This window comes from Rana temporaria, chromosome 12, assembly GCF_905171775.1.
Source record: "Rana temporaria chromosome 12, aRanTem1.1, whole genome shotgun sequence".
Lineage (NCBI taxonomy): Eukaryota > Metazoa > Chordata > Amphibia > Anura > Ranidae > Rana > Rana temporaria.
The window spans coordinates 64,610,673-64,634,584 of record NC_053500.1 but is presented as its reverse complement, the minus strand read 5'-3'; the positions used below and the strand labels follow the sequence as shown (position 1 = coordinate 64,634,584).

The 23,912-nt window shown below is 46.7% G+C and overlaps 1 protein-coding gene across 3 annotated transcripts in view; it reads left to right on the top strand.

Moving 5' to 3' along the window:
* Positions 1 to 23,912, top strand: part of UNK (unk zinc finger) — a 102,214-nt gene that overhangs the window by 35,255 nt on the left and 43,047 nt on the right. For 2 of the 3 annotated variants that reach the window (XM_040330520.1, XM_040330521.1), the window contains exons 4-8: positions 12,883 to 13,013; positions 18,473 to 18,608; positions 21,414 to 21,531; positions 21,644 to 21,728; positions 23,526 to 23,668. In XM_040330520.1, coding sequence (XP_040186454.1) covers positions 12,883 to 13,013; positions 18,473 to 18,608; positions 21,414 to 21,531; positions 21,644 to 21,728; positions 23,526 to 23,668 — 613 coding nt within the window. The remainder of the gene's footprint in view (positions 1 to 12,882; positions 13,014 to 18,472; positions 18,609 to 21,413; positions 21,532 to 21,643; positions 21,729 to 23,525; positions 23,669 to 23,912) is intronic. The other variant, XM_040330522.1, reaches the window with a different exon arrangement.

Here is a 23,912-nt window from a genome sequence, read left to right as displayed (position 1 = left end):
TTTTTATGTTTTTTTACACTTGATGTCATTGCTATTACATAGGGGGATACAAATCCCCCTATATAATAGCACAGGTACACTGACAGGTCCTCTTTATGGAGACATTAGGGGTCTCTAGGACCCCTAATGTCACCTGGGGACCCCAAAAGAAGCTGATGAAGCACAGATCTGCTTCTTCTCTCTGGCTATAGCAGCCAGATGACTGACAGGTGAATGCAGATGTAATACACATCACTTCTGCATTCACAGCCTGGAGGGAGATCAGCAAGGAGGAACATGCTGGACTCCCTCCCATCTTACCTCCTGACACCCTCCCGAGCCGGTCCCGGGCCGCAGATGGGGCAGCGGATCCCGGGATTAAAGGTGAGGGGTCAGGAGGGGGGGTGGCGGCAGTACTGGAGGGGGGTAGGGGGGCACGCAGCCAGCACATATACACAATTGGCAGGCTATAGAGCCGCCGATCGTGTATATGTGAAAGTTTAACCGGTAATGGCACTGACCCCCGACACCTACACTGACTCCTACACAAACCTGACCCCTACACTGACCCCTACACTAACCTGACCCCTACACTGACCCCTACACTGACTCCTACACAAACCTGACCCCTACACTGACCCCTACACTAACCTGACCCCTAACACTGACCCCTAACACTGACCTGACCCCTACACTGACCCCACACCTACACACTGACCCGACACTGACACCTACCCCTACATTGACACCTACCCCTACACTGACACCTACCCCTACACTGACACCTACCCCTACACTGACACCTACACTGACCCCTAACACTGACCCCTAACACTGACACCTACACTGACCCGACACCTACACACTGACCCGACACCTACACACTGACCCCTACACTGACACCTACACTGACCCCTACACACTGACCCGACACCTACACACTGACCCGACACCTACACACTGACCCCTACACTGACACCTACACTGACCCCTACACACTGACCCGACACCTACACACTGACCCGACACTGACACCTAGCCCTACACTGACCCCTACACTGACACCTACCCCTACACTGACACCTACACTGACCCCTAACACTGACCCCTAACACTGACCTGACCCCTACACTGACCCCACACCTACACACTGACCCGACACTGACACCTACCCCTACACTGACACCTACCCCTACACTGACACCTACACTGACCCCTAACACTGACCCCTAACACTGACCTGACCCCTACACTGACCCCACACCTACACACTGACCCGACACTGACACCTACCCCTACACTGACACCTACCCCTACACTGACACCTACCCCTACACTGACACCTACACTGACCCCTAACACTGACCTCACCCCTACACTGACCCCACACCTACACACTGACCCGACACCTACACACCTACACTGACCCCTAACACTGACCCCTAACACTGACCTGACCCCTACACTGACCCCACACCTACACACTGACCCGACACCTACACACCTACACTGACACCGACACCTGCACTGACCTAACCTAACCTATACACTAACACCGACACCTACACTGACCCCTGCACTGACCTGACCTGACACATACACTGACCTGACACTGACCCCTGCACTGACACCTGCACTGACCTGACACATACACTGACACTGACACGACCTGACACATATACTGACACTGACACCTGCACTGACCTGACCTGACACATACATTGACCTGACACTGACCCCTGCACTGACACTGACACCTGCACTGACCTGACACATACACTGACACTGACACGACCTGACACATACACTGACACTGACACGACCTGACACATACACTGACACTGACACCTGCACTGACCTGACCTGACACATACACTGACCTGACACATACACCGACCCCTGCACTGACCCCTGCACTGACCTGACCTGACACATACACCGACACTTACACCGACACTGACCCCTGCACTGACCTGACCCCTGCACTGACCCGACATACACTGACACTTACACTGACACTGACCCCTGCACCGACACTTACACCGACACTTGCACTGACCCCTGCACGGACACCGACACCTACACTGACCTGACACCTACACTGACACCTGCACTGACCCCTGCACCGACACTGACCTGACACCTACACTGACACATACACTGACACATACACTGACACCTACATTGACACCTACACTGACACCTGCACTGACACCTGCACTGACCTGACACATACACCTACACTGACACTTACACTGACCCCTGCACTGACACTGACCTGACCTGACACATACACCGACACTTACACCGACACTGACACCTGCACTGACCTGACACATACACTGACACTTACACCGACACCTACACTGACCTGACACCTACACTGACACATACCCCTGCACTGACCCCTGCACTGACCCCTGCACTTAAACTGACCTGACACCTACACTGACACATACACTTACACTGACACCTACAGTAGAAGTCCTACTTCCTGCAATACTCGCACCCCCCTCCCCCCAGCTTGGTGAAAATCGATCCTCAGAGTCCTCCTTACCTCTGTCTGACTCTGCTGCTCTTCTCCAGAGACTCCTCCAGGACTCTCCTCAGGACGGACAGGATCCCAGAACTGCTTCGGAGTCCCGACTCTCTTCCCCGCCGGCCGCCAGCGCCATCCACACCCAGCATGCCCGCTCCATGCTGAAACTCCCTCCACACAGCGCCGTACCGCAGGGGAAGACGGCGGCTTACACTTGCAGTGCCTGACGTCTCCCCCCGGCCGCCGCCATGTTCAGACTTTCCCGGCGCTCTGTGATTGGGCGTATGGCGGTCATGTGCGGAGGCGGGACTTCCAGCCCCACTCCTCACATGACCCCCATATGCCCAATCACAGGGCGCTGGAGGACATTAAACATGGTGGCCGCTGGCCGCTGGCCGGACATCCGTGTCGGTGACACGGGGATTTAAAATTAGGTGGAGGCACGGAAAGTCGCCCCCCTAAATTTCTCGCCCGGGGCCCCAGCACCCCCTGCCCCCCCCCTTGCTACGCCAGTGACTGTATGTATAGAGAAGCAGCATCTTTACCCTAGGATGGGACTGCAAACACATCCTTCTTATCTTCTCCATAATATAGATGTCAGCACAGGCAGGGGCACAGCAAGTCATTAGCTGAGAAGATTTCTCAAAGGAAAAATACGTTTTTTTGGTACTTACCAAACTGATCTAAAATTGCTTTTAATGGTAAATTTAACAGAACAAAAAGGGTCAAATAAAATAAGTTAATTGTTAGTCTAATCGCAATATACGGAGAGGCACTAAATCTGTATAAAAGTAACAATAATAAAGTGCTTCCATATAAAAGTATATAAAATAAACATAATGGCCCGGATTCACATACATTGGCACATAGTTATGCCGGAGTAGCGTATCGAATATACGCTACTCCGACGCAGCGCACAGAGGCAAGCACAGTATTCACAAAGCACTTGCCCCCAGTCGCTCTCAAATCTATGCTGGGTTTCCGCAGCGTAAGCCAGCGTAGGTGGAAGTGGGCGTGAGCCATACTAATGAGGCGTGACCCCATGTAAATGAAGGACTGAGCGTCATCAAGTTACGAATAATGTACGGCGCATGCGCCGTCCCGTGGACGCATCCCAGTGCGCATGCTCAGAATCACGTCGAAACAACTGCCTAAGATACGTCGAATCACTGCCTACGACGTGAAAGTAACCTACGCCTAGCCCTATTCACGTACTACGTAAAATACGACGGCTGTGTTCCCTGGTCCATACCTTTGCATGACCCGCGCCTCCTATATGGGGAATAACTTTACGCTGGACGTACGACTTACGCAAACCGCGTATATTATGCGCCGGGCGCAACTACGTTCGTGAATCGGCGTATCTCCCTTATTTGCATATGTGCATAGAAAATCAATGGGAGCGGAAAATGCGCCCAGCGTAAATATGCGCCCACGATGCGACGGCGTAGGCAAATTACGTTGGTCGTAGGAAGTCTGGGCCAGATTCACATACAATTGCGTTACGCAGCGGCGGCGCAACGTATCCCATTTACGTTACACCGACGCAAGTTTACAGCATAAGTGCTTGATTCACAAATCACTTACCTGTAAACTTGCAGCGGCGTAGCATAAATCCGCCCGGCGCAAGCAAGCCTAATTCAAATGGGGCGGGGACCATTTAAATTAGGCGCGTTCCCGCGCCGAACGTACTGCGCATGCTCCGTCCCTAAAATTTCCCGCAAGGACGTCATTGGTTTAGACGTTAACGTAAATGGCGTCCAGTGCCATTCATGGACGACTTAAGCAAACGACGTGAAATTTAAAAATTCGACGCGGGAACGACGCCCATACTTAACATTGGTTAGACCAACTAGAGGGCATGCTTAGTTTTACGCGACGCATCTCTACGGAAACAACGTAAATTTAGATCGACGGGCAACGCGGACGTTCGTGAATCGGCGTAACTAGTCATTTGCATATTCTACGCCGACCGCAATGGAATCGCCACCTAGCGGCCGGCCTAGAATTGCAGCCTAAGATCCGACGGTGTAACACAGTTACCCCTGTCGGATCTTAGGGCTATCTATGCGTAACCTGATTCTATGAATCAGGCGCATAGATACGACAATCGTATCTCAGAGATACAACGGCGTATCAGGAGAAACGCCGTCGTATCTCTTTTGTGAATCTGACCCCCTATTTTTAGGTGTTTCTCAGATTGTGGGCACGGCGCACAGATACGACGGCGCATATTTACACTTACGCGGCGTATCTCGAGATACGTCGGCGTAAGTGTTTTGTGAATCCGGGCCAATATTAATAAAATAGGGCTGTGCAAATTAACTTTTAATTGATCGATCTCTCATAAGTGATCACCATAAAACGAAGATCCAGTGAAGGATGATTGCAAAAAGAAAGGTGTAATAAAAAAAGCACAATTCAAGGTTACAGTGCTAAATAAAATAGAAAAATTAAATAATAAAAATTATATATTTTTTAATTTTTTATTTAGCACTGTAACCTTGAATTGTGCTTTTTCTTACACCTTTTTGCACTGGACTATTATCTCACCAGATATCTAAGGTCACCTTTGATTATTATTTGGCACTTTATCTGTGTTGCAATTATCCTTCACTGGATCTTCATTTTATGGTGATCACTTATGAGAGATATTTTTCACATGTTTATTAATATTATGTTTATTTTATATACTTTTATATGAAAGCACTTTATTATTGTTATTTTTATACAGATTTAGTGCCTCTCCATATATTGCGATTATGACTGTTTATGTATGTGTGTACACTACAAGGAATGGCAGCTTTATCCTTTGAACATTAATTCGAGATTTTCCTAGCTTGTGACGGAAAATATTGATTATATGAAGACAGGAGGCGAGTATCTTATGCATTAATCCTTCTTTATTAATGCTCACAGCAGAAGTGTAAAACATCTAACGTATGTAATAAAAGAAAAAACTGGTAGAACCACACCTCCCAGCAGTCCCATGGCCTAAACCACTCCCATACTAGTCTCTATAAATGGACTGCTCTCATCTAGGATCTTCCTCTTTCTTTGTGTGAGTGCGAGGTGTCGTTTCTAGTCTCTGATTATCGACTCTTCGACCAGCCGGCCCACTATTCGTAACCGAAGACTTCCAAAGAAGAATAGGCTGTAGGTCCCGACTATGCTGGCCCACGGTGCCGCATCGACTTGCTGATTGAACCGAACAGGGGAACATCACCCTAACCATAGTTTAAACGAAAACTCCAGGTAATAGATATGTCAATAGCCTGAAACAAAACACAAAACGTGAAAGGGTTGGGAAGGGAGGGAAGATACTCGCCTCCTGTCTTCATATAATCAATATTTTCCGTCACAAGCTAGGAAAATCTCGAATTATACATCAGACAGGAGGCTCATATCTTATGCAAGTTCAAAGCTAACACAGCATAAATATATATATATATACCAAAAGGAAAAAACAAGACAGTACATAGCAATCAAGCATCATAAAACAGACATGGCAACATGATCCTCTGGTCTGAAATAAAAAAGACGGAAGACTGATTCAGAAGACCAATCGGCCGCCATTAACAGATCAGAGAGTGAGCCTCCGGTCGCCATCACCTTGGTAGCCATGGCCCCTCTGGAGGAGTGTGCTCCAAACAAGGTGATGTCTATACCAGCCAGAGCCATGGTGGATCTAACCCAACGTGCCAGGGTGGCAGTTGTGACTGGGTGATGGGGTCTGACGTAAGAAACTAATAATTGAGAGGAACCTGGACTACGTAGGTCCGCAGTGTGCGCTTCGTATGCCTGTAGGCATCTGACCACACAGAGTCGTGGGTGTGAAGGGAAAAAGGGGTAGAAGACCGAGTGCAGACCGGTCTTCGTCCTGCGGACTATCGTGAACTTGACACCCTGAGGTGAAAATTGGCGCCTTGAGATGTCCAAGGCTCTAACGTCGGAGACGCGCTTTATAGAAACCAGGCAAAGCAGGATAGTAAGCTTGAAGGACAGCATCTTAAGAGACAGCGAATCGTTGTCCCCCCAGCCCGAGAGCATGGCAAGGACCCTAGAAACGTCCCAGGTGGACTGATACTTAGGCCGCGGGGGTCGTTTGAACCTGATACCTCGCAGAAGTCTGCAGATCAGGGGGTGTTTGCCTACAGGCATGGAATCCACTGGGTAGTGATAGGCCGATATGGCTGACCTGTAGACATTGATGGAACGTAAGCCTTGCCAGAGGAGAAAGAATCTGTAGTTCGCAATGACGTTTACAGGGGCACGCAAGGGATCAGCTTGCCGTTGGTCACACCAACGTACCCAGAATTGCCAGGCTGATCGGTATGCCGACCGAGTCCCGGGGGCCCAGGCCATGGCGAGGAGGTCTCTAGCCGAGCTTGAAAGGCCGTCACCCGGGTCCGGCACCCGGAGACCAGCCACGCCAGGAGCGTCAGAGTGCCTTCCTCCACCAGGGGATGAATGCCCTTGGTCGGGTGTGACAGGATACGAGGGAATCGGGGAAGGAGTCTGGGATGGTCGATGATCGAGTCCAACAGCAGGGGAAACCAGGGTTGAGCTGGCCACCATGGCGTGATCAGAACCACCGTTGCTCCCTGATTGGTAATCTGTAGAAGGACCCTGGGGATCATCGAGAATGGGGGGAACGCATAGTGCGTACCCCCTGTCCAAGAGTGGCGGAAAGCGTCCACAGCCGAGGACCCTGGGTCCGGTCTCCAGCTGAAGAAGTGGGGTAGTTGGTGGTTGAGGCGAGAGGCGAAAAGGTCTATGCCCAAGGGGCCCCAAAGTAATTCTATCTGGGTGAAAACCGAACGGTCTAAACCCCAGTCGCTGGAATCTACCAGATATCGAGAGTTCCAGTCTGCTACTGTGTTGGAGACCCCCGGAATGTACTCTGCTATAAGAGAGATGTCTCGAGACAGACAGAAGTGCCAAATCTCCGCAGAGATGTCCGCTAGAATCTTGGATCTGGTACCTCCCAGGCGGTTGATGTATTGAACCGCCAAAATATTGTCCATGCGCAATAATACGCAACAATTGGTCCGTGTTGCCAAGAAACTCTGAATGGCGAAGAGAGCCGCTGAGAGTTCCAAAGCGTTGATATGTAACAGGGATTCCTCCCTGGACCAGATCCCTCCCGTGGACCTCATCCCCAAGCGGGCGCCCCAGCCCCGTCGGCTCGCGTCCGATTCTATGACTACGTCTGGTTGTGCGTTGAAAATCGTCCGGCCGTTCCAGTCGGTGGCGTGTCGGAGCCACCAGCGTAGCTCGACCTGAGCTTCTGGGGATAGGGACACTTCGTCCGCGTAGCGAAGGCCCTGACGCAGATGTAGGATTTTTAACCTCTGGAGGGCTCGGTAATGTAAAGGAGCCGGAAAGATGGCTTGAATGGACGCAGCTAATAGGCCTACTATGCGTGCCAGGATGCGTAGGGATAGGGAACCCTTGCGCAGAACCGCCCTGATCTCCTTTCGGATTAGGGCCAGCTTCGCGCTGGGCAGTCGAAGGATAGCGAGGTGGGTGTCTATCGAGAAACCCAGAAATTCCATCTCCTGAGCAGGGACGAGAACCGATTTTTCTCGGTTGATTACGAAACCCAGGGCTTGTAACAGGTCGATGGTCCAATTCATATGGCGATACGCCATATTCTTGGAGTAAGTTATTATGAGGAGGTCGTCCAGATAGATTATCAGACGCACTCCCCTGCTCCTCAACGCTGCCACGACCGGTTTCAGCAGCTTGGTGAAACACCATGGGGCTGAGGACAGGCCGAACGGTAGGCACGTAAATTGCCAGATGCGACCCCACCATCTGAAGCGGAGGAGATGTTGGGAGTCCGGGTGCATGGGAACTGTGAGGTAGGCGTCCTTTAGGTCCACCTTCACTAACCAGTCCCCGGGGGTGAGTAGGTCTCGGAGGCAGTGAATGCCTTCCATTTTGAAATGTCGATAGGCGACATGTTGGTTCAAGTCCCAGAGATTTATGACCGGGCGATAACCCCCCCCCTTCTTCTTGACCAGGAAGAGGTTGCTGAGGAAACCCGGTGACGGGGTGGTGACTTCGGTGACCGCATGTTTGGCTATCAATTCCCGAAGTTCGGTGTCTATGAGGGTCACATTTTCTTCTGAAAAATGGATAGGGGGTGGTAGTATCCCCAGAGTCGGTGGGGAAACAAGGTCTATTTGGAAACCTGTTACTGTATTCAGAACCCAGGAGTCTGCCGTAATCGCAGACCAGGCGAGCGTAAAAAACATTAGGCTGCCTCCCACCGGTATGAGGGGAAAGGGAATGGGTGTGGTACTCACCGGAATACGGGCGTGAACGAGGGTATCCTCTTTGGCCGCGTCCCCTCCAGGGTCTCCCACGGGGGGGGAAGAATGGTGCCGGTTGCGCGGTGGTGGTATAGTGGGTGGGAGCCTGAGTATAGTGCGTTTGAGCGGAAGACCTCTGGAAAGGTCTGCCCGAGTTGTATCGGCCGGCAGAACGGCCCCTGTTTCTGCCGGCCCGGGGAAAAACTCTGGTATTGTTGGCTTTTTTCAGGGACGTTTGTGCCTTATCCAGGCTGTTGAACATGCCCACGAATTTATTAATGTCCTTTATTAAGGACTCGCCAAAAAGCATGCCCCCTGCTGAGGGGCCTGGCTCGGACTCCGCTAGATGGGCTAGTTGTGGGTCGAGGCGCATGAGTATTGAGCGCCTGCGCTCAACTGAACAGGCGGTGTTGGCATTGCCCGTAAGGCATATGGCTCTTTGGGCCCAACCACGAAGTTGTGTTAAATCAACCCCTTGGCCGGTTGTCGCGGATTGTTCCGCCAAATTCAGAATTTTGGTCAGAGGCCCGAACAGGTCCAGGATGCGGTCTTGGATATTTGTAAAGGACCGGTCTATCCCTTTCTTGGGCATTTTACCTGTCTTCAGCAGGTATTTCATTAAAATGGGGTCTACTGTAGGTGTGACAACCGCCTTCATGGGGATGTGCGGGCGGGGGCACTCCGCTCTAAGTTTATTGCGATTGGATTTATCCAAAGTTTTGCGTGCCCAGAGTTCTACATATTGGGACACGTGGGGCAGGGGGGACCAGTCCCCGGAGCGGGGATGGGAAATGGTGTCTGGGTTGAATAGGGGTTCCCCCATGGCGTCTAGTACGTCTTTGCCCTGGTCGTCAGGGTTGGCATCCGGGAGGATTGCCGAAGCCCCCGCATCCTCTTCCTCATAGTAATCAGACCCTGAGACATCCGATTTATCCGACTCGGCGGATGAATCGTCGTCCGACTCTATAACGTATGAGTCTGGTTTGGCTCTCTTAGCTAAACCGTGCCTTTTTGTTGACTCTCTGAGGCTCAGAGGTTGAAAAGGGTCTGTAGGATGCGTGGGGTGGCAGTCCGTGGAAGGATCTGCTCGCAGCATATTATTAGCTTCCCCTGCCGGGGAGTCATAAACCGTCACCACATTCTTCCTTTTATAAGAAGATTTTCCTTTGTTTGTGGTCGGTTCTGTGCCGAGGGGTACGGGCACAGGGGGATGATTGGATTGGGATGGTCCGGAAGCGGCAGCTATTGTTAGTGCTGCTTGGACAGATTGGTTAATGATGTCTTGTAGTTGGGCCGTACTAAGGAGGTGAGTTGGTTCTAGAACCAAGTCCTGCTCTAATGGGGAGGGGGAACCCTCTTCTGTCATGGTAGTGGGAGACAGCTGCAGATGGGTAAAATATATATATTGTGAGCGATGGCTCTGTAGTACCCAGGGATTATATAGAAGGTAGTTAGGAGAGAACTGTGGGCACAGGGCAGTGGTGGGAATAAAATTCCCAGGACAATATTGTGGCAGCAGAACTATACCAGGCTCTCCCTCCGGTCACCAGCGCTGACTGGCATGCGACGGGAGGAGAGCCTGGGAGCGATTGCGCTCTGGGGGCGAAGTCTTGCGAGACTACGGCTCCCAGGCGTCCATTGGCTGGAAAGATTGAGGGGACCCGCCTCCCGAGTCCAGCACGCGAAGTGATAGGACGGCGGGGGCGGCTCTGCGGGGATAGAGTGAGGCGGTGGATCCGCCTCCTTGGCGACGCGCGCTCGCTCTACAGAGGGGAGAGGAGAGGGAATATGCCCAAGATGGCGCGCCGCATGGGAGAAGATGGCAGGTAAAGAGAGAGGGTGCGTATGGCCGCTGGTGACCGCTGACGATCGCAGCGGTCCCAGCGGAAACTGAGGTAATGTTATACAGCACAGAAAAAGAGTTAGACAGGGAAGAAAAACAACAATAAAAGAGGATGAAAAAACTTTGGGGAATGAAGCCTTGGGTGTCAAGGCAAGATTATCTTTAAACCGTACTATAATAGATATGTATTATGAAGAATAACATATTATCAATATCAATTCATTTGGTGATACTTATCTTGCTCCGCCGTGAGCAGAAAGAAAGAGGAAGATCCTAGATGAGAGCAGTCCATTTATAGAGACTAGTATGGGAGTGGTTTAGGCCATGGGACTGCTGGGAGGTGTGGTTCTACCAGTTTTTTCTTTTATTACATACGTTAGATGTTTTACACTTCTGCTGTGAGCATTAATAAAGAAGGATTAATGCATAAGATATGAGCCTCCTGTCTGATGTATAATCAGTGTACAGATACAAATACAATTGTGCAATAGTAATTTATTATTTGTTTTTGATTCACGTGTTCTCAAACACAGAGTAGCGCACTCGTTCTTACACTTTTACCTAATTATTGGTATGTAGACTATTTAAGAATATTATCTAGCTACATCATAGAAATGCATTTGTCTGAGCCCTGGTTCACACTGGGCTGCGGGAGTGAAGCCGTGCGAGTTCAGCTGAACTCGCGCGATTTCACTCCCGCTGGCAGTCCCGATTTCGGACGCGATTTAAGAGATATCTGTGCAGGTTTCTGCATACATGTCAATGTAAATTGCGGCCCGAAATCGCAAAAAGTAGTACAGGAACTACTTTTTGAAATCAGTGCAGCGCCGCAGATGCAGCGTCGCACCGATTAGGACAGTGTCATTGCCGTCAATTGCCGGCAAATGCCGCCGATTTGAGATGCGATTTCACATGTGAAATCGCATCTCAAATCGTACCCAGTGTGAACCTGGGCTCAAAAACAAAGATAATTGAGGGTTTCTTGCCACCTAATATAGGTGGACTGATTGTTTACTCTGGTCAGCTGTCCTAATCCTCCATGGGGTGGTAGTTACCTCACTGCCTTAGGCTGGGTTCACACTACTACACTACTTTCATCCTACTTTGCTCTGCTACATTGGTCCTACATCCATCCTACTTTCATGAACAGGATACTACTTTGGTCCGACTTCAATGATATTCAATGGGCCTGAAGTAGGATCAATGTAGGACCAAAAGTAGTACAGGGAGCATTTCCAAAGTCGGACCGACTTGTGTAGGACGCTACAAGACGCTCTCATAGGGAAACATTGAACACAGAGCAAAGTAGGATGAAAGTAGTGTAGTAGTGTGAACCCAGCCTAAACCCTGGAAAGACTGAACCAATGGGCAGCAGCCACATGCATGCAGTCAGGGGGGGGGGGGGGGGTGGTAATTCGCTAATTGAGAAGCAAATATATAAAAATAAAAAAAATATATTAAAAAAGGGGGGGGGGTTGCCATCCGGGGCCCTGGGGACCTCTGGGCCCTTTAATAAAAACAAACAAAAAAATATATATTATTTTTTTATATAAAAAAAAAGGAGGGTTGCCATCCGGGGCCCTGGGGACCTCTGGGCCCTTTAATAAAAAAAAAAAAAATATATATATATATATATATATATATATATATATATATATATATATATATATATATAATTTTTTTTTTATTAAAAAAAGGGGGGTTGCCATCTGGGGCCATGAGGACCCCCTAGCCCCTTACAAAAAAAGGGGGGTTGCCATCCGGGCCCCTGGGGACCTCTGGGCCCTTTAATAATGATTAAAAAAATATATAAAAAAATGTTTTTATAAAAAAGAAGGGGGTGTTATCACCCGGGGATCACTGGGCCCCTTACAAAAAAAGGGGGTTGCCATCCGGGCCTCTTACAGGTGTAATTCCTGTACCCCCCTGATGGCGGCCCTGCATGCAGTGCACACATTACCTCGAATAGGTCACTTTCAGCACAACAAGGGGTTTAATTTTTGCCACACAATGTGTACAGCCCTGAGAAGCTGCATGTCCTTGTTTAGGTGGGCATTTTAGAGGGCTCACCTGTCTGCTTTCACCGCCCCTAACCACTCATGTGAATGAGTCCTTAGATATATCAGTGTATATCATTGACCCCCCAGTGTGGTATATGAATCTGAAATATATTGAAGTTTTTGTTTTCTGTTTTAATGCAGGGAGTTGCAGGCGATGGAGGCACTGCAGAATGGACAGACACCCCTAGATGGAAGTATGGAAGGGCAGACTGCTGTAGCTGCAAGCCATGCCATGATAGAAAAGATTTTAGGTGAAGAGCCACGATGGCAGGGTGAGAACATTTTGCTGACTGCTCAATTGTGAAATGTCATTTCCATGTTCATCCTTTCTGTCAGCATTATCTTGAGATTGCCAGGATTCGGAGATTTTAAAACATAGTCCCTACTTTATCTTCTCTGTGCCTTCATGGTCCCAGGAAGATGTTGTAGTGGATTAGGGCAAATATTTTTGTTTCTCTGGAGTCCTAGTAAACTACCAGTGTAATACTGGTGTGCTTATCAGTCAGGTAGTCTCAGGGACCAACTCTTTATACAGCTTTCCATGAGGCTTGATGCCTCAAAACAATTGATAGAATGCAACTTGATTTGGTATATTTATCCAGCTGGGCCAGGTGAAGGAGTTGCCTGTCTCTCTGCATTGGGTCCTTCCAACATCCAGCAAAGTTAAAGTGATAGTAAAGGTTTTTTGTTTTATTTTAAATAACAAACATGCCTATACTTACCTGATCTGTGCAAGGGTTTGATCCTCCTCTTCTGGGGTGCGTCTGTGGCGCTTATGGCTCCTCCTCTTCTCGAGTGCCCCTACAGAGAGCTGATTTTCTTGGGTGCACCCGTATGGGCACGCTTACGAGTCCTGCTGCTGCGTCCATTGACACAGACAGCAGGACTCTGCGCCTCTCCCGTGTCACTGGATTTGATTGAAAGCAGCTGGAGCCGCTGGGCTCATGCTCCTTTCGCTGGAATACACGGGTTCTGGTAAGAAAAGGGGGAGGGGATCAGGGGGCAGTTACATTAAGGTAAAAAACCTGGAAACTTTACAACCCCTTTAAGCTGCATCTCTAGTTCGGGGGGCCGGGGGTAGATTGTTTGAACTTCTTTTAGGTAGCTAGTTGCAGTCTCGCTTCTATTTCTTTTGCCTTTCTGTGCAAAAAAATTTATGTTGGCCCTAAATCAATTTTTCAGGATACTTGGTATTATGCCTATATAGTTTTTCTAAAGCCCAGCTCTGGGAAAATTGAAAATGACCTCTCATAGGCGGGATGTGCACACACTGGGCCATATTCTGAGTAAAGATACGATGGAGTATCTCAGGATACTCCATCGTATCTCTCTTTTTTGGCCCGTGTATCTATGCGACTGATTCTTAGAATCATTTTCGCATAGATACACTTAAGATCCGCCATGTGTAAGTCACTTACACTGTCGGATCTTAAATGTAATTACGCCGGCCTAGATGGCGTTTACGTTCAGGTCTCATTTGTTTATGCAAATGAGCCTGATACGCCGATTCCCGAACAATTTTGCGTCGCGTAACCGTCGCTAACGTCGTTTGCGTAAGCGTAAACTTACCCCTGCTATATGAGGGGTAAGTTTACGCAAGTCCCACGTAGGCCATGTTAAGTATGGCGTCGGGTCCGCGTCGTGTTTTTCCGTCGGCTACGTCGTTTCCCTAAGTCGTTCTTGAATACGACTTTACGTCAATGACGCACACGTCGGCGTCATTGACGTTTTACGCCGAGAACTGGAGCATGCGCACTGGGCTATTTTAAGCCCGGCGCATGCGCAGTTCGTTAGAATCGGGGGTGCGCTTAATTTAAATAGAAGCCGCCCCCTTGGAGATACGCGTGGCTACGCCGGGCCATTTACACTCCGCCGCCCCAAACTACGGAGCAAGTGTTTGGGGAATACAGCACTTGCTCCTGTAGGTTGGGGCGGCGGAGTGTAAATGGCTTACGCGCCGCCCGCGGGAAATCTAGGAGAATATGGCCCATAGCAAGGGTTAACTGCTCGTTTTATTTAGGGGAGAGGAGAAGCTCATTAAAGGGGTTTTAAAGGAACATTTTTTTCCCCCTAACTAGCTTCCTTTACCTTAGTGCAGTCCTCCTTCACTTACCTCATCCTTCCATTTTGCTTTTAAATGCCCTTATTTCTTCTGATAAATCCTCACTTCCTGTTCTTCTGTCTGTAACTCCACACATTAATGCAAGGCTTTCTCCCTGGTGTGGAGAAAGCCTCTTGAGGGGGGAGGGGGCGAGCAGGCAAGTCAGGACACTCTCTACTTTGCAGATAGAGAAAGGAGCTGTGTGTTAGTGGGCGTCCTGACCCTCCTGCTCGCCCACTCCCCCCTGAAGAGGCTTTCTCCACACGAGGGAGAAAGCCTTGCATTACTGTGTGGAGTTACAGACAGAATGAATGTATGTTATTTTCAGTGGCGGTGCGGAGCCAGAGGGGGCGGCGCTCCAGCGCCCTCTATGGACGGACCGCCGCTGGTCCTCATACTCTACGCTGAAAACTACGGGAGCGCCACCTAGCGGCCAGCGTGAGAATGCACCCTAAGATACGACGGCGTAAGAGACTTATGCCAGTCGTATCTTAGGCTAATGCCGGCGTATCTAGCTTTCTGAATACAGAAAGTAGATACGCCGGCGCAGATTTGAATTTACGCGGCGTATCTATGGATACGCCGGCGTAAATTCTATCTGAATCTACCCCAGTGTATGTAAGTATACACTTGCATCAACATTGTTGGAAGCAAATCATTCTAATACCTGATATAAAATAACATGTAAAAAAAGGGGTATGCATATCGAAGAGAGCAGGAAAAGAGAAAGAAAGTAGGCAATAGGAAACGAAAAAATAAATATAAACAAAAGAAACAAAAAAAAGGTGAGATGGGGAAATAAAAAGATAATGGGAAGGACAAGGATGGGCAGTACACATGGGAAGCCCCCAGATCCACTGGATCCTCAAGTCTCAATCAATGAATTATACATGAAAAGTATAATATTTAAACAATTGCAATGCTTTTTTTTTTTAAAGTATCCTAAAAAATCCCATTGTGTTAAAGACTGAATTAGTTTGGTAGGGCTCTACCGCTTTCTGCCCATAGTGATTAATAATTTTATGGTGGTGCTGTCACTGAGGAGACCCTAAAAATTGATAGCTTGTTCCAACGGTATTTTCTTTTAGTAAATGATACCAGCAGAAAGGTGCATTTATAGGCAAACAAGCAATAGTAGTTTTATAGTTGTATGTGTTCTATGTGTCCATGCACACATGGATTTTTTTTTTAGCATTAATAAGCAGTGGAGATTATGAAATTTTTTCTGAACACAAGAAATTCGCATTCAAAGTGACGTTTTTTTTGGTGGAAAAAAAGGCTAAAAATGCTGGAAAAACGCTAATAAACGCTCAAAAACGCAGGTCGCCAGCATTTTTTTGCGTTTTTTATCAAAGTGAAAAAAAAAGCTAAAAAACGCTAATAAACGTTATTGCAAAAACGCTAAAAAACTTTGAAAGGCTCCCTGCAAAGCTACTGGCGTTTTTTATAGCTTTTTTTAGCGTCCAGTGTGCATGGAGCCTTATGCTGCATACACACGATAGGTTAGTCTGATGAAAACGGTCTGATGGACCGTTTTCATCAGACCAAACGGATCGTGTGTGGGCCCCATCGGTTATTTATCCATAGGTTAAAAAAATAGGAACTTGTTTTAAAATTATCTGATGGATAAAAAACCTATAGAAAAAAATTATCATTTGTAGGTACGTCCATCGGTTAAAAATCCACACATGCTCAGACTAACCGATAGGTCAAAACCGACGGTTAGTATGCAAAAGCCGCGCATGCTCAGAATCAAGTCGACGCATGCTTGGAAGCATTGAACTTCATTTTTTTCAGCACGTCGTTGTGTTTTACGTCACCGCGTTCTGACACAATCGTTTTTTTAACTGATGGTGTGTAGGCACGACTGATCATCAGTCAGCTTCATCAGATAACTGATGAAAAAATCCATCAGACCGTTTTCATCAGACTAACCTATCGTGTGTACAGGGCATTAGAATCACTGTAAACAGAGCCTGTCAGAATAGAGACGCAAGCTTTGCGGCTGATCTTTTCTTCATTACATGGTAAGTCACTATCTTAAAACAAGCCTGGGTTGGGAAAGCTGGCGGGCACTACTATTCTGAAGCACAGATTTAAAAGAAAAGCATGAGCACGACCAAAGGTCTTTTGGCCATACTTCTCATGTGGGTCACAGAAATGCACTTACTTGTGCTCTCCTGTGATCCAACATCACAAACCCGTTCCAGTCTCTGTAATGTCGGGATCCACCCAGATTCCTGATCAGGAGCATACTCCTGCCCAGTGAGCGCTGGAGGGTCAGAGCAGAGAGCTATTGACTGACAGTCACCACTCTCTTCTCAGTGGAAACAGAGAACTGAGCAATTAGTGGTCATGTGATCACTCTGTTGTTGGGCTCACGGATGCTACATCCACATCGGTGAGTAAATTCCCCCCCCCCCCCCCCAATTCTCCTTAAATAAGTAGTGAAGGGGTGTGGAGATGACAGCCCCAAAGCTGACAAATATGAAGCCCAACTCCAATTATACAAAAAAAATATATATATAAGCCTTGTCATTCCTGCTCCCTGGATTTTTTTTTACATACCCCTCTTCTTAAAATCTTCTGAAAATCATGCTTTAACTGTCTTTTGTGTGACCTCAGACCTTTTCAATTCATGATCCAGTTACATTCTGTGAGTGGAGTAGACATGTCCCACAGCAGTGACAAGTATGTGGTCAGCACTGTCTGAGGGCCACACCTTCTGTAGTTTTAGAGCCAAAGGGGGTGGAGCCATGACTGCCTGTACCCTGATTTCTGTCTTGAGTCAGGCTGGGTATCATTCAGCCTGGATGCAGGAAGGCAGCTATTGGACACAGTGGGTGTTCTCTGGTACAGCAACTGGATGAAGGGTAGTATTGCAGTGAAAGCTGCAATTTTTATAACATGTTTTTTTGCTTATGTTTATTTAGCTGGATTTGGACTTTAGAAGCAAATCAGCGATGACAGCTCCCACACACATTTACCTGGAACCATAAAAAACAGTCAGAGCGATTTTGCACCCTGATACAAAATATCCCAAAACGTTGATTCCAGCTTTTGTCTATGTGTAGCTAAACCCCCCCCACACACAAAAATAATGTAACATTGCCAGTTACCCGACCTTACATTAGGTGCGTTCTACATTTTCAGGCTTTGTTTTCAACCTTGGTGGTCCTGCCAGTAACACATTTTCTGTCCTAAGGTGACAACACTCACTTGCTGCACCATCTGTGGAGGAGCAGCGTTGTCACCCTGGGCTGATCTCCAGATTGGACTACAAACACCTCCCCCTCTCTGAGACCTAGGGAGGAGGAGATGCACCCAGGACGTTAAAAAGATGCTGCATTTATATCAGGATCAACAGACATTTCTCTGTACTTATAGAAAATGTACATAACCTGAAAGAATAAAGCTAATGCAGCCACCATGTCTGAGGATTGGTAAGCTGCAAGATATTACATTTTTGTTCTTGGGTTTAGAAAATATTTAAGCTGTATGGGGCAAGCATAACCAAAAGTCTCTACCCTTCTACTGGCAGTGTCCATAACTAGACATTGTGCAAATATTACCAGCCGTGTGAGTGGAGCCATTGAAGTTGATCTTTCATTTTTATTTGTTTATTTGCAGATACCACATATGTTCTAGGACACTACAAGACAGATCAGTGCAAAAAGCCTCCACGACTTTGTCGCCAGGGTTATGCATGTCCTTATTACCACAATAGCAAAGATAGGAGGAGAAGTCCACGCCAAAATAAGTACAGGTATGATATTAGGATAAAATAAGTGCCAATCAGAATGGAATTTATGATTTAAAACTTTGTATGTCTTATTAAAAAAAAAAAAGGAAAGTAAATGAACAGGAGAGAAATCCAAATAAAATCAACATTTGGTGTGACCACTCTTTGCCTTAAACCCAGAATCAATTTTCTAGGTACACTTGCACATGGTAGGTAAGCAGGTAAGTTGTTTCAAACATCTTGGAGAACTAAACACAGATCTGCTATGGATGTACAGTAGGCCGCCTCAAATCCTTGTGTCTCCTATTTAATCCCAGACATACTCCACGATGTTGAGAACAGGTCTCTGTGGGGTCCAAACCATCTTTTCCAGAACTCATTGTTCTTTACATTGAAGACAGTTCCTAGTGACGTGTTTGGGGTCATTGTCCTGTTGCAGAGAAAATTTGGGACCAATCGCTTGCCTCCCTAATGGCACGATGGACAAGTATCTGTCTGTGTTTCTCAGCACTGAGAACACCATTGATCCTGACCAAATCTCCAACTCTACTTGCAGAAATGCAGCCCCAAACTTGCAAGGAATCTCCACCATGCTTCACTATTGCCTGCAGACGCTCATTATTGTACTGATCTCCAGCCCTTCCGGGAACAAACTGCCTCCTGCTACAGCCAAATATTTCTAATTTGAATCATCACTACCATTTTTCTACACCCCAGTTCCTATGTTTCTGTGCATTATTGAGGCCCTTAACCTTGTTTCCACATCAGAGGTATGGCTTTTTGGCTGCAATTCTTTCAGGAAGACCACTTCTGGACGGACTTCTCCAGACAGTAGATGGGTGTACCTGGATCCCTCTGGTTTCTGACAGTTCTGTGCTGATGCCACTGCGGGACATCTTCTGATGTCGAAGGGAAGTAAGCATGATGTGTCTTTCATCTGCTGTGTGAAGATTCCTTGGCCGACCCCCTACATCTACTGTCCTCGGTGTTGCCCGTTTATTTGTACTTCTTACAAAGAGCTTGAACAGCGCATCTTGAAACCCCATTCTGATTTGTATTCTTTACCTGGGAGAGACCTTCCTGATGCAGTATAACTACCTTGTGTCTTGTTACTGAGCTCATGACCTGTGACATAAAATTGTCTTTTCACAACCTCACAACCTTTCACAACTTTAGTAGCAGAGTTTGGCTGTTCCTCGCTCAGTTTATGCCTCCTATAGAGCTCTTTCTGTTTTCTAGATATGCACACCCCCAGATATTTTATGAAGCCTTTTCTGTTTTAGTTAATAACTGTGTTTCAACCTACATATGAAATTGATGATCATTAGCTTCTGCTTGGTATAATTGGTTACTCATACACCTGACTCTAATCATACAAAATCCCTGACTTTGTGCAAGTGTAAAAAGTGATGCTGGTTTGAAGCCAAAGGGTAATCACAACAATTATTGATAAGATTTGGATTTTTCTCACTTTTGATTTTGTAAATTGATAAAAACAAACAAAATATATAATTTACAGCATTTCTCCACACCCGCCTAAAACTTTTGCACAGTGCTGAATATACATCCCAATACACCTAGTAAACAAATGACAGATTCTTTACTTGTTATGCAACCAGACACATAATCCTCCTGAAATGTAACCAAACTCACAAAGTGAACTCCAAACACTTGACCCCACTCCCCATACACACTGTATCCCTAAAATGTAATCTTGACTTTTCTGTTGATTAAGTTTTGCTTTGCCTCCACTCACCTTCTGAGCCCTTCTTTTGATCCTATAATGTGAGTGGCTACCTCACAGAACATACGGGCCAGCTTCTGTATCTGTCTAACAATGCCCCCTGCCAGTATTTATTGAAGGTAGCTTATACTACATACCGTATTTATCGCGGTATAACGCGCTCCCGCGTATACCGCGCACCCCTAAAGTTGCCCCGAATCCTGTGGAAAAAAAGTTTTTTTTGTACTTACAGTTTGGGTGTCTTGCGCGGCGTCCATCGGCGGCCTCGTCGGGTCCGGCGTCCGTCTGCGGCTTCGGGTGTCCTCTTCGTCGGGTCCGGCGTCCTTCTGTGTCTTCGGGTGTCCTCTTCGTCGGGTCCGGCGTCCTTCTGCGGCGTCCTCGCGTCCTCCCCGCTCGTTTCCCGCGCTGAGTTTGAATACTGCGCCGACATATACAGAGCGCAGTACACTCGTGTATTGTCGGGCAGGCTCGGCAACTCTCGCGCTGACGTCCTATACGTCCAGGACGTGAGTGCGGAAGGAGCCGAGACTGCCCGACTATACCCGAGTGTACTGCGCTCGGTATATGTCGGCGCAGTATTCAAACTCGGCGCGGGAAAGCGGGTATCGGCGTATACCGCGCACCCACGATTTTGCCCTGATTTTCAGGGCAAAAAAGTGCGCGGTATACGCCGATAAATACGGTACATTTTTTTCATTATATGCTCAATTGAATTTCCTCAGTTTGTTACAGGTTTACTTTAAAGTGATTGGAAAGGTTATTTATTATTTTCAAATAACAAACATGTTATACTTACCCGCTCAGTCCAATGGTTTTTCATAGAGCAGTGCCAGTCTGTCTCTTCTGGGGTCCCCTGCTGGCATTGTGAGTGACAGACAGGTGCACATCTTTGATCAACTGCACCTCCCCCTGGTTTACTTCATGAGTATGGAGGTTGTAGCTTAGTCACCTGGAGATCAACTTGGCTATAGGCTACTGCTTAGGTTGCATTGTGGATGATCTAGACTTATAAACATAATCCTTTCTGTTGGCAAATGCCATTTATTTTATGGTTTACCTGGATTTCACATTCTTTTGTTCCATAGATCTTCCCCGTGTCCAAATGTGAAGCATGCTGATGAGTGGGGTGACCCTAGTAAGTGTGAAAGTGGAGATTCATGCCAATACTGTCACACAAGAACAGAGCAGCAATTCCACCCCGAGGTAAAAGTTCCCCTCTCTTGTCCCTTTTATCCAACTTTCGTTCTGTTTCTCACCACCATATGGGGCTATAGTGTGTCATCAGTTCTAACGTTCCTTTTCCCCTCTTGCATAGATTTACAAATCTACAAAGTGCAACGATATGCAACAGTCTGGCAGCTGTCCACGTGGGCCATTTTGTGCCTTTGCACATGTTGAACGTAGGTTATTTTATCACACTTCAGTGCGTAACTTGTACACTGTACTGAAAAAAATTAACAAACCTTTAAAGTATATCTAAATTAAAAAACAAAAATGTATAGTGTGCAAGTGCTAGAACCCCTGTGAGGATTCTATTGCTGTAAGAGAGAGTTAGCATTGAGCTTTTCAGATGGATGGTTTCAGACCCATATTTTTGTGGATTATGAGTATTATAAGGAGGATTTCCTATGGTAGCTCAACATGAAAGTGTGTGACACTTGTATTGATGAATGAGGAGTGCCATAATGAATAGTCTGAGATTTAGAACTGTGAGGGAAATTGATTTTATTTTATAATTTTGTATACTTAAAACAACCAAAACATTTGGAACACAGCCTAGCTATTGAGCTATAGCTACATACCAGACAAGACCCTTAAAACACATCGAATGGCTCATAATTCAATGATTACAAGTATACCCATGAAGAAGGGGGACACGCTAAAACATGTTTTGGTGTTCTATGTTTGCAAAATTGGTAATAAATTATTTCTCAAAATTTGAAATCTTGGATTCTGACACACCTCACCCATTGGATTTTTATTTCTGTCTGTGACCCTGCTGGAGGTATTTACCCACTATATTTGTGCTGGGGATCATAAGTTTCTATGATAGTAAAAAAAAAAATATCAAAAATGTGCAACAGAAGGTACTATGCAATATGTTCTGATGACAAGAAAGGACTTCCTCTCACTTCCTGTTGTGTCTCTGAGACATCCCGCAGACAAAAAATCTGACCGGGGTTCTAATAACCTCCTACTCTATTCCAAAATTTTTTTTATAATAATTTTGACTATAGATACACTTTAACTGCCTCCCGCCTGGCCTATAGATGATTGATGACTGAGCAGGAGCTCTCCCATCCTGGGTAGACTTCATATGACGGCCTCCCAGTCAGGCGCCTCACAAGGACCCTAGGGGCTGTACTGCACCACAATCTGTCTGCTAACAGATCACTGTACCAATCCAGTGCCGGTACCATGTGATCTCTGTGACCAATCACACCGATCACATGACAGTTGTACACAATAAATAGCCTTCATTCATAACCATTCTTTGTGTACTATTGTGTTGATCTCTGAGCATGGTCACAGTGATCACATGGTACACACAGGGCCAATCACAGTGCATCTGTACCATATAATAGCTGTGACCAATCACAGTTTCACAATAGTATACAATGTATAAATGGATGCCATTCAAAACCTGATAGCTTATAACAGTGATCACCACTGATATAAGCAATTATAGTATGTAAAAAAAAATCATGATCACTTTCCCAGAGTAGTACAGTGCTACTATAATACTGTACTGCTCTGGTCACAGCATGTAAAAAAAAAAAAGAATAATGTTAACATTTTTAAAATATTATTAAACATATTGTCACCAGTCAGTGTCCCTGATCACTTCCACACCAGTAACATGGTGATGCGGTACTGCTCTGGCGACAGTATGTTAAAAAAAAACAAATGTAGAAAAGAAAATGATTTAATTTCTTAATTTTCTCCTAAATTTTGACAAAAAATTGCAAGTTCAAAAAATTTACCATGCCACTTACTACCTTGGACTGTCTACTTTCCAAACAGGGGTCATTTGGGAGGGTCATTGGCATGCTTATAGTTTATCACATATTACCTTCATTGCACATTGTAAGCTCGGGAGGTGACAATTTGTCCCAGGCACACATTGCTGCAGATGCTACCTCTGTTTCAAATCTCTTACCTACTTGCTTAATAGTATTATACTGTTCTTGTTATAGAGTCTCTTCTATGTGATGACTTACAATCTCCTTCAGCTGTGTCAAGCCCTACACAAACTGGACCTATTATGTATATGCCTTCGGCTGCTGGAGACTCTGTTCCTGTGAGCCCATCCAGCCCTCATGCACCAGACTTCAGCAGCGTATGTTGTTGCACTTTATTTACATTTTTTTAAATAGAAATATTCTATGTGCTTTTTTTGCAGTTGTAATTTTCATAACCTTACCCGCACTTTCCTGTTACCAGGAGTTGTGCAGGGTGTCTGACAGTACAGTCAAATAGTAAAGCTGGTCATACACTGATCAAAACTCGGCTGGTTCAGAAAGAATGCAATTGTTTAATTATCTTCCTTCAAAGGGACATGTGTGATAATTTTCCACCGATCA